The 11,573-nt window shown below is 23.5% G+C and overlaps 4 protein-coding genes across 4 annotated transcripts; 1 reads left to right on the forward strand and 3 right to left on the reverse strand.

Moving 5' to 3' along the window:
- Nucleotides 1-44: 44 nt before the first annotated feature.
- DICPUDRAFT_98498 (uncharacterized protein) lies at nucleotides 45-1,546 on the reverse strand (the record flags this gene model as incomplete). Its single annotated transcript, XM_003289776.1, has 1 exon — nucleotides 45-1,546. One exon carries the CDS (start codon nucleotides 1,544-1,546, stop codon nucleotides 236-238), a length of 1,311 nt encoding a protein of 436 aa, XP_003289824.1. The 3' UTR covers nucleotides 45-235.
- A 2,836-nt stretch (nucleotides 1,547-4,382) lies between these two features.
- On the forward strand, nucleotides 4,383-6,651 carry DICPUDRAFT_36354 (uncharacterized protein; the record flags this gene model as incomplete). The annotated part of the gene is made up of 2 exons (XM_003289764.1): nucleotides 4,383-5,733; nucleotides 5,807-6,651. The coding sequence occupies 2 exons, from the start codon at nucleotides 4,383-4,385 to the stop codon at nucleotides 6,649-6,651; spliced, it is 2,196 nt and encodes a 731-aa protein (XP_003289812.1).
- Nucleotides 6,652-6,690: 39 nt separating this feature from the next.
- DICPUDRAFT_94994 (uncharacterized protein) lies at nucleotides 6,691-8,547 on the reverse strand. Its single transcript, XM_003289777.1, has 4 exons — nucleotides 8,015-8,547; nucleotides 7,804-7,937; nucleotides 7,285-7,732; nucleotides 6,691-7,215 (listed from the first exon to the last, which is right to left on the reverse strand). Exons 1-4 carry the CDS (start codon nucleotides 8,473-8,475, stop codon nucleotides 6,765-6,767), a joined length of 1,494 nt encoding a protein of 497 aa, XP_003289825.1. The 5' UTR covers nucleotides 8,476-8,547; the 3' UTR covers nucleotides 6,691-6,764.
- A 118-nt stretch (nucleotides 8,548-8,665) lies between these two features.
- Nucleotides 8,666-9,688, reverse strand: DICPUDRAFT_154278 (uncharacterized protein; the record flags this gene model as incomplete). Its single annotated transcript, XM_003289778.1, has 2 exons — nucleotides 8,666-9,256; nucleotides 9,353-9,688. 2 exons carry the CDS (start codon nucleotides 9,686-9,688, stop codon nucleotides 8,666-8,668), a joined length of 927 nt encoding a protein of 308 aa, XP_003289826.1.
- Nucleotides 9,689-11,573: the final 1,885 nt, after the last annotated feature.

An 11,573-nucleotide genomic window follows, 5' to 3' on the forward strand; every position in this document is an offset into this window, starting at 1 on the left:
AATAAAAAAAAAAAAAGAACAGTTTTTAATATATTTTTTTTTTTGGAAATAAAACATTAAAATAAACGTGATCTATTTCTTAGAACCCTTTCTTTATTGGTTTTATATCCTAATGAATATTCTATAAATAATTAAGTCGCACCTATCCATAACTATGGGTGCTTTTTTTTTTTTTTTTTTTTTTTTTTATGTTTTTATTTTTATTTAATAATATTAAAATTATAAACTGTTTGTTTTATATAGAAATTGGATTTTCAGTATTATTTTTATTCGTTACCCCAGTAGCACCAGAGTTAGTTGGTGTGGTTGAAAGAATTGTCGTATTAATAGTTTGATTTGAAGCTAAAGATGAACTTGGTTGAGCATTTTGTTGTGGTGGTGATTGTGGAGCTGTTTGTTGTTGGGTTTGTTGTTGTTGGGATTGTTGATTTTGTGGATTTGTTAAATTTTCTGAAAACTCAATGTCGTCAACCCATTTTCCAATTCTATCCGGAGTCCAATATTTTGGTGTCCAAACGTAATTCTCTTCTAAAAGCTCTGATTCAGTATACCAAACACCATTTTTTAATATTGCAACAGAACCTGGGAATGGATTATTAATATCATTGCCAGCTAAAGTAATGATATTATTACTATTATTATTTAAAATGCTATTTTGTGGATTATTTCCATTATTTAAATTACTATTATTATTATTATTTGAAATATTCATATTGTTAAGTGTGCTATTATTTAAACTGTTATTTATATTACTATTTGATAAATTATTATTAAAAGAGTCCGATTTTTTAGCTTGGTTATTATTATCTACAATTTTCGAATCTTGAAGATTTTGTGTTGATTGTTGGGTTGTTTGGGTTTGAGTTTGTGATTGTGATAGAGTTTGTGATTGTGTTTGTGTTTGTGTTTGGCTATTTGTACATGTTTGATTTGGTGACAATGGTTGTTGTGGTTTAGATCCGTTAATAGAAACAGAAGTACGACGTTGTTGTGGTTGTTGTGATTGTTGGGATTGTTGAGCTGCTGCAGTTTGTTCAACACTACTTGTATTTAAAATTGGCGAACTATTTGGTTTAAATGATGGTGAAGTCATACTCATATTATTATTATTATTTGTTGCAGATTGAGAGAGTGATTTACTATGCCCAATATTGCCATTATTACTATTATTATTATTATTATTGTTATTATTAGAAGAAGTTAAATTATTATTTGGTTGATTTACAGAGTTTTTCCTTTCAGAAACATTATTGCTACTATTTAGATTTGTTATATTATTGCTATTATTTATATTATTATTACCATTACTCTGTTCACCCACGCCTGTTCTATTATTATTATTTGCACTGCTAGTATTTAATTTATTATTACCATTACTTGTATTTAAACTGCTTATATTATTATTACTATTATTTATATTATTTTCATTACCATAATTTCCACCTTTACTAGTAGATTTACCCTTTAGAGCTTCTTTACCATTATTTGTAGGAACAGAGTTATTATTACTATTATCTCTTTTGAATGAAGATAAACCACATCCCATTTTAAAAAATTTAATTATTCTACCTATTTTTTATTTATTTATTTTATTATTTTTTTATTTTATTATTTTGGTTACTATTTTTAAAAATTTCCTTTATTTTAACTATCATACACACCAAATATATTTAAATATAGGTGCTTCTATTTATTATTATTACTATTTTAGTTTAAAAAAAAGTTGTGAAATTTATTATAGCAGTTTCTTTTGTATTAAAATTGATATTGATTCTTTATTTAATCGATGAAAAAATTATTTAATAATACTATTACTATTATTTATTTTTATAGAACACCACTACTATATGTATGAGCGAATTTATGTATGTTATGATATAAATCTAAAACTATTAAATAAAAATAATAATTATTAGAAATTGTTTTTTTTTTTTTAAAAAAAAAAAAAGAGAAACTATATTATTATTTATTATTAGTTATTAATTTAGAGGGTAGCGTACTAATTTTTATTTTTTAATTTTTATTTTTTTAATTTTTTTTTTGAAAATAAACACACGTACACAAAATTATTTTATTTAATTTTTTTAAATATTACTGTTATTTATAAAATGAAAAAAAGAAAAGTTGTCTCTGTAGTTGGTGGTGTGCACTATTAAAAAAATTAAGTTATATAATTTATATATTTTTTCTGAAAATAAATTAATACCCCTTTTCAAAAAAATTATAATATATTATTTTTTGTTGATTTTTTTTTTTTATTATTATTACAATAACTACTATTCATTATATTTATTATTATTATTATTATTATTTTATTATTACTATTATTATTATTAATACTAATACCGATTATTTACCTTTATAACAAAATTAATAATTAATTCGATTTGTGATAGTTATTAAAACAGAATTTTTATTAAAATATATGATTATTTTAATAAAGTAAAAAGAGAAACTGAAAACACAAAATAGTTTCTATATCTATATCTATAAAATGTTTATAAAATATATATATATTTATAAAATTTATGTTGAAAATAAAAAAATTGAGTTATTATATACACAAGTTTTATTTAAACAAAGTTTGATTTTTCTAATTTTTTTTTTTTAATAAAAAAAAAAAAAAAAATTAAATATTCTATTTATAATGTTGTATAATAAATAATAATTATAATTTTTTAACCTTTTTTTTTTTATTATTTTATAAAAAATTGAAAAAAAAAAAAAAATTTTAAAAAAAAAAAATTTAAAAAAAATTAAAAATTTTTTTTTTTTTTTTTTTTATTTTATTTTTTATTTTATTTTATTTTTTTATTTTTTTTTTGGGTTGGTTATATTATATGTGATAATTTTAATATACTACTTAAAAGTTTATAAATTGAAAAAAAAAATACATATATAATTATTTAATATAAGTTATTTTTGCTGTTTTTTTTTATGATATCTCTTTTTTTTTTTTTTTTTCTCTAAAAATAAAATAAAAAAAAAAAAGGTGGTTTTTTTTATTTTTTATTTTTATTTTTATTTCAAATAATTTTGATCGAACAAAGATTCTATGTTGTTTGTTTGTGTGGAGGGGGGTGTGAACACAATATTTGTTGGTTATTACACACACATACCCCCACACCACACACAATTTTTATTGGGTTGGGAGGGTGTGATATAAATAAATATATGAAATACATCAAATAATAATATTAAAAAAAAAAAAAAAAATATAAATCGAATTTTATATAATATCACACCACAATAAAAATAAATGATAAAATAAATAAAAAATTTTAAGTAACAATTGGACAAATTTAAATAATATATAAATTAAATAGTAATCAATAACAAATAAAATTTAATTTAATGTATAAATATATTGAATACACAAAATAACCAAATCCAAATATTTTATAGAAAATAAGTATTTTTACCCATTTACAATTTTTTTTTTTTTTTGATTTAAATAAAACCTTGCTCAATGAGATATATTTTTGCAGGGCAAGTTTTGTCTTTTGATCATTTCTCATTTTCCCATTTGTTTTTTACTTTTGGTTTATATTATCATAAATATTATAAAAATAACCTTTAAAAAGGTACTGTGCTTTTTATTACTTTCTTCTTAAAATGTAAATTCTTGAAAAAAAAAAAATTTTATTTTTTTATTTTTAAATTTAAATTATTTTTTGAATTTTTAAATAAAAAATAATTAATTTTTTTTTTTTTCATTGTTCGTTATACACAGAAATAAAATGAAAAGAAGTAAAGGTGGTTTTGTAACACCATATAAAGATGGTGCAGCACCCCCAATAAACAACGATGAAAAAAAAACAACAACCTCCACTAAATCAACTTCAACACTTACCACTACATCTACAATACCAAAAACAACAAAAACACCAAAAAAAGAAATAATAAAAACTACAAAGGCAAAGGAGATAAAGGAAGAAAATAATGATAATAATAATAATAGTAATAACAGTAACGAAAATATTTATTTTAAAATACTTTGGTATAATAAAACTACAAAAAAACATAATACCCAAAACGATGGATATCTAGTTTATAATGAAGCAAAGAGCCAATTCAATTTATTTGACGATTCCGGAAAAGATATTGGTAGATCATCACTACTTAGTTTATCAGATGTTACCGCAGGTTTTATAACTACTATTTCATCAAAAGTTGTCGAAGTTGAAAGAAAAATTAATCAAGATGAATATGAAAAAGCAGTAGGTTTAAATGTATCAACAACTTTAGTCAAAGAGCCAAAATTAAAAACATTATCTAAAAAGAAAAAAGAAGAGGATGAGGATACTCCTACTGTGACAGTATTACCAACCGCAACTTTAAAAAAAGAATTTAAAAGCCATACAACATTAGAGGAGCAAAAAATGGGAAAAAAAGTCGTATCTAGATTTGACCCAAATTCTAAAGATGCATTGGTGTTATACACACCACCAGATTCCCAGCTGGATGATAAAGGTAATAAAGTGGTCCATGTCATTGTTGATCCACATATTTCACAACATTTAAGACCGCATCAAAGAAGAGGTGTCAAGTTTCTTTACGACTGCGTTACAGGGACAAATAATGAAGAGGGTTATACTGGTGCAATTCTAGCAGATCAAATGGGTTTGGGTAAAACTCTACAAACATTGGCATTGGTTTGGACTTTGCTAAAACAGAGCCCAACAGGTAAATCAACAATTAAGAAAGCAATTATTGTAACACCATCTACATTGGTCAATAACTGGAAGAAAGAAATTCAAAAGTGGTTTGGGTTAGATCGATTAATTGCAACTACATTAACAGATTCTCTCAGTAAAGAAACTAAAACAAATCTTGACAATTTCAATACATCCATCAAGCCAGTTTTAATTATTTCTTATGAACAATGCCGTATTTTCTCTAAAATTTTAGAAACAATGTCATGTGGCTTATTGGTTTGTGATGAAGCTCATCGTTTAAAGAATTCTAATTCTAAGACTACACAAGCAATCAATAGCGTCAAGGCAGAAAGAAAAATTTTATTAACTGGTACACCTATTCAAAATGATTTAGTTGAATTTTATTCGATGGTCGATTTCTGTAATCCAGGCTCATTAGGTTCATTAGCAAGTTTTAAAAAGAATTTTATTAACCCGATCAACAAGTCAAGAGAATCAACTGGTAATCCCAAAGATATTGAAAATGGTACTAAAAAGTCAATCGAGTTATCAAAGCTTACGAAATCATTTATTTTAAGAAGAAAGTCAAACATTTTAGAAAAATATTTACCACCTAAACGAGTTCAAGTTGTGTTTTGTCGTTTATCTCCACTACAACAAGATTTATACAAGAGTGTATTGAATTCAAATAGCGTACAATCACTTATTAATGGAAAAGAAAGCCCAGCATCATCTTTATCTACAATTACTTTATTAAAGAAATTATGCAACTCACCATCATTATTACAGGATACCAGCGACCAAGAGTTACAGTCCATTTTTAAACAATACTCTTATAATATGGAATCTATGGAAAATGAAGCCGGTAAATTATTATTTGTTGAATCTTTAATTAAACAATTAAAATCTGTCGGTGAAAAGTTGGTTTTGGTTTCAAATTATACACAAACTTTGGATGTTTTTGAAAGGTTATGTAAAAAGTTATCAACAGATTTCCTAAGATTGGATGGTTCGGTTAGTTCTGATACTAGACAATCTTTAGTCGATAAATTTAATGACCAATCAAATAAAAAATGTAAGTTGGATCAATAAAACAACAATAATTTTATATATACATTATAAATACTAACATTGTTTTAATATATAAGACCAAATATTCTTATTATCAGCAAAAGCAGGAGGTGTTGGAATTAATTTAATTGGTGGTAATCATCTTGTACTTTATGACCCAGATTGGAACCCAGCAATTGACATTCAAGCTATGGAAAGAGTATGGCGTGAAGGTCAAAACAAACCAGTTTTTATATATAGGCTTTTTTCAACTGGTACAATCGAAGAAAAGATTTATCAAAGACAACTAATGAAGGAATCAATTTCAAATTCAATTGTAGATAAAAAGTTTAATGATAATGGTGGTGGTTTCTCATTAGAGGACTTAAAGGATATTTTTTCATATAATCAAAATACATATTCAGATACACATGATTTATTACAATGTGGATGTGGATCTGGTATCGCCAGTGTTAGTAATGGAAATAGCAAGAAAATACAAATATTCAAAACCATACAACATTTAGATAAATGGGATCATTACGAAGATATAGCATCACTAAAATCATACAGCCAGCTTGAAACCCCATTAAAAAAAATCAAATTAAATCAAGAAACATTGGTATCATTCTTATTCATATCCAAAGCCTCAAAACCCTTATCAGATTTCGAAGAAGAGGAGGAAGAAAGAGATGATATTTCATTTTTAGAATTAGAAAATAATATAGACGATGACGAAGAACAAAGAGTAGAGGAAGAGGAAAATGCAGAGCAAGAAAAACCAATCAAAACACAGAAAAGACAATCGAAAAAAGATACTATCGAAAGTGATCATGAAAAAGATGATGATGAAGAATCTGAAATGGTACAATCAAACAAAAGAAAGAAACTGAAACCAACTATTTTAGATGACGACAATTTATCAGATTTGGATATGAATTAAATAAAAAAATAAAGTAAAATAACTTTTTTTTTTTTTTTTAAAAATTAAAATAAATAAAATAATAAGTTTATTAATATAAATTAAATGAATATTTATATTTCTTTAAATATATTTTAGTCTTCTAATTTACGATTCCATAGTTTTTTATTTGAAAGTATTAAACCATTATATATCCAAATTCCAATTTCTAATTGCAAGGCTTCGTCTGGAAGGTGACCAGTACAACGAATTGGATTATGAGATGTTCTATCTGTATATGTAACTTTAGCCCCACTTCCATCATTACCATCACTATTTACACCTATGCCTCTTTTGTCTAAAAAGTTTTGAATTTCTTCGATAAGTTGAATAATATAATTGCTTTCGAGTGAAGTATCTAATAATGCATCACCATCATTCATACCATATTTACCAAATACTGATTTTAATTTACATTGTTCATAGACTATTGAGTGCATACCATAGCCAGTCTTCAATCTTGTTAATGTTCCTCTTGTTCCATAGGTAAGTAGTCTTAAAAATTCTATTATTGGTGATTTGTATTGTTGGAAAATTTCATCGTCGCTGTAAATATAGTTAATTTAATTAATATTTGCTTTTTTTTTATAAAAAAAAACTAAATTTAATAATTACCTAGCTAATGGGAATAATGAAAAATTAAAATAACCTACTACATCACCAGTAAATTGACAGTCCTCTGCGGTCCAATGTTTTTCTAACCATTTTTGGCCTTTAAATTTTAATTGAGCATCTTCTTTATTTATAAATCTCCATACACCAATAACGGTATTGATTTTACCTTTTAATACAATTGTGCCAGTAACTGATTTATTATCTAAATTAGCTTCTTCTTCTTCTTCTTCCTCCTCTTCTTCATTTTCCTCCTCGTTGTTCAACATAAATGCTGTCATTGTTAAATATTTGGATAATTCTTCTAAAAATCTCTTTTTCCAAAATTGTTTTGGATTTATAATTCTTTCTGGTAACCATCTTCCTGGCTCTGTAAAATCTGCACATTCACTATGAATTGTTATAATATAATCATTTGGTTTAAATCCTAATCTTTTCTTTTCTTCTAAAACTAAAAAATTTGAATAAATATTAATATTTATAATATGAAATACTTTGAAATATTGATAATAAAATGCATACATTTCTTTTTAAATGATTCTTTATATGTTAAAGTTGTTTCTTCGACTATATTCCATCTATCAAAGGAAAATTGAAACCAACATTTATCTAATTTAGAAATAACCTGATTCCATTTTTTATTTAAAACTGAACAACTACATAGAAAATAAATTAATTGATTTATTAATATATATGGCTTTAAAATTATTTAAAAATTGCAATATATAGTTACTTTAAGAAATCTTCTGGTGAAATATGTTCAAATATTTGATATAAAACTTGATGAGGTAAAAAAATATAATCTGGGTTTGATTTATCAACTTTATTGCTTATGTTATTATTCTTATTATTTATATTGGTTTTATTATTATTATTTTTATTATTTTTATCATTGTTTTTGTTATTAATTTCTTTCTTTAAATCTTGCAAAAATTCATCCTCTTCTTTTTTACTATTATTTCCTGATTCTTTATTGTTTGAATTATTTTTATTATTATTATTATTTTTATTATTTTTATCATTTTTATTATCATTATTATTATTGGCTTTATCGCTATTTTCGGGTGGTGTTGGAGGTGGCTTTATTGATTTAAATAAACCTATTGTCAATAACATCATTGTGGATGCAATTATACCCAATAATATTTTATTTTTTAATATAGAATTAAAAAATAAAGCACTATTATTTGCCATTTTTTATTTGTTTTTATTAATTTATTAAAATATATAGTTAAACTATTAAAAGTTAATATAATTTCATTTATCTAAACATCAATGAAATGAAAAAAAATTTTAAAAAAAAAATTAAAGAAAATTTAAAAAAAAAAATTTTATTTTTTTAATTTTTTGTTTTTTTTTTGAATTTAAAAAAAAATGACAGTTATTAATTTTTGATTGTAATTAATGTGATTTCTGGGTCACAAAATAATCTAATTGGTGGATGAGTACCCAATCCCCTATTAATATAAATTTGTATTTTACTATTATCTTTATCATTTCCATAGACGGTGTGATAACCTTTTCCGAATTTCCAATTCTTCAATGTCTTTTTACCAGGGTATTTTATGTTTCTGATTGGTTTTGGCATTTTTTTAAGGAATTTTTCAAAATATGGCATTAGAGGGACACCAGTTGGTAAACATATTTGACCACCATGAGTATGACCTGATAAAACCAAATCCAAATTTAAATTGTTTTCTTGTAACTGCACAACATGGTCTGGATTGTGTAATAGTGCTATTCTGACTTTACCCTTACCTGATTTAATTTCGTTATATACATTTGATAGTTTGTTGTTATCTCTTTTGGCATAACTATCAAAACCAATTAATTGAATTTGATCACTTGGATAAACTATTTCATTCTCCATTAAATTTACATTTGTATTCTTTAATGCATTCTTTATAATAATTGGTGCTTGTTCACCACCTTTATAATCATGGTTACCTAAAATAGAATAAACACCAAGTTTAGACTATAATTATTATTATTATTATAAAAAAAATATAAAAATTAATAATTTAAGTGAGGTGGGATATTACTAATATAAATATTTTAGGTTTTAACATACCTTTAAATGGGATAAATGCTTTCTATATAGATCGGTAATTGGTAATGGATCTCTATCGATTAAATCCCCGGTAATTAAAACTAAATCTGGATTATATGAGTTGGTAATATTTATTATTTTATTTAAAAAGGTGTCATTGATTCTTAATGGATTGAAATCATAATGAATATCTGATAATTGAACAATTGTAATTGGTTCTTCTAATTCACACACTTCTTTGTTGATCTGTACCGTTAGTTTTTCAATCTTTAAATTCTGTGAAAAAAACCTCAATACAAAGTTTTTGATTATATAAAATACTGATAATTTAAAATATAAAAATAATTTTTTTATCATTTTTTTAATTTGTTTCTTTTATATATTATTTGATTATTTAATTGTTTGATTATTTGATTGTTTGCTATCTATTTTTATAAATTTGATAATTTGGTTTGATTAGATTAAAAAATAATATTTATAAACACAAAATAATACGCTTCGTCACTGTTTTTTAATTAATGAAAATTTTAAAAAAATTTAAAAAAATGAGAATAAAAATAAATTTTAATTTTTTTTTTAATTTACAAATAAATACTAAAAAACCAAGCTAAAATTGTTATAAATAAAAAAAAAAGAAAAGTAAAGATTATATAAACTTTTTTTATTTTATTTTTTTTTATATCAGTACTTTTTTTTTTTAAAAAAAAAAATATTAATACATATTAAAATATGTATTATATTTCTGAGAATTCTGGTATTTAATTATACATTTCTTATAATCTTATTATTATTTATTTGAGGAGGGTTAATAAGAAGGCGATTGCAAAAAAGGAGGGGAATTTTTTTTTATATATAATTGAATGTATATAAAAAATTTTTGTTTATGATGATTTTGATTTTTTTATTTTTTTATTTTTTATTTTTTTTATTTTGATTGATTTTATTATTGATATTTATTTTGTTGTTAATGAATCTGTAGTTTGAGGAATCTCAATTTCAAATTTAATAACCAATTTATTATTAACAATGAAACCTGATCCTGGCTTTGTTATAATTTCAGACTCTACAAACTTTTCAAAACCTATACCTTTATCATTTTGGAAATAAACAGTTTTTTCTAAAAATTAAAAAGAATAATGGTGGTTGTTAATATAATTTATAAATTTAAAAAATACAATAAAATTATCGAATAGTTACCTTTTTTAATTGATTTTATAGGATCAGTATTTACAATTTCAAATACAAATCTAATATTGATATTGGGTGTTAATTCGTGTAAGTGAAGATATAAAGAAATATGATTATTATTTGTAGGGGTGAAACCATTTGGGAATAAACTAATATTGAATTTTTTACAATTGAAATAAAACATTGGACTTGAAACTCTTTTGGTGGCTGCTGCTTCATCATTTGGTACATCGATAACCTTTTGGGAGTAGTTCTCTACACACCATTGATTGTTGTATTTGTTTATATTTAAAATTTTGCTTTCTAAAGTGTCGTGTTGAGTCTTTAATTTCTTTACTGTTCTTTCTGACTCTTCAAATAAAATCTTATGTTTATCAATAATATTCTGTATAAAAGTAATATGGTTATCGTATTTTGCTAAATGTGCTTGAGAATCTTTTCTTGGGAATTCATCTTTACATCCGCCATCTTTATATTTGCATGAAACAACTATATCTGTACAAACTTCATCGTGGTGTTTATTCAACTCTTTTCTTAACATTGATTCTTGACAATATTGACATACAACCTCATAAGTTGGGCATTCTGTGTCATAATGTTGCTTTAATCTGTTTTTTGCTATATCCTCTTTACAATGTTCACAATTGGCTTTAGAATACTCACAAACGCTATTATGAGCTTCTAATTTATTTTTTCTAAATCTTTCTTTACATAATTCACTATTTGGGCTATAGAATATTGATAAAAGAACAATGTTAATATTTTGTACATACAGTATCAACATATTTATTTTTTTAATTATCTATTATAACTTACCAATTGATAAATTGATATATACATTGCTTATTGTGAGTTTCAATATCTTCAATCTTTATAATTTCACTACAACCATTTTCTTCGTCTTTAACTAATTTACTATCTATTCTTTCTTCTTTAAATTGATTCTTACAATAAACTTTTTTCTTTTTAAATTCCTTTTCTAAAAATAAATTTCTAGATAATGATATCTCTAATGTTTTAATTTTAACTCTACAAACTGGACAATCTTTTTTTT

The sequence above is a fragment of the Dictyostelium purpureum genome, assembly GCF_000190715.1.
Source record: "Dictyostelium purpureum unplaced genomic scaffold DICPUscaffold_193, whole genome shotgun sequence".
In the NCBI taxonomy this organism is placed as follows: Eukaryota; Evosea; class Eumycetozoa; order Dictyosteliales; family Dictyosteliaceae; genus Dictyostelium; species Dictyostelium purpureum.

Excerpts from the sequence above, each read along its gene's own strand:
- DICPUDRAFT_94994 (XM_003289777.1), bottom strand. The coding sequence starts at position 8,475 with ATGGCAAATAATAGTGCTTTATTTTTTAATTCTATATTAAAAAATAAA. Across the intron at positions 7,938-8,014 it reads TCACCAGAAGATTTCTTAAA|TTGTTCAGTTTTAAATAAAA; the intron begins GTAACTATATAT and ends TTTTCTATGTAG. Across the intron at positions 7,733-7,803 it reads AGAATCATTTAAAAAGAAAT|TTTTAGAAGAAAAGAAAAGA; the intron begins GTATGCATTTTA and ends CAAATTTTTTAG.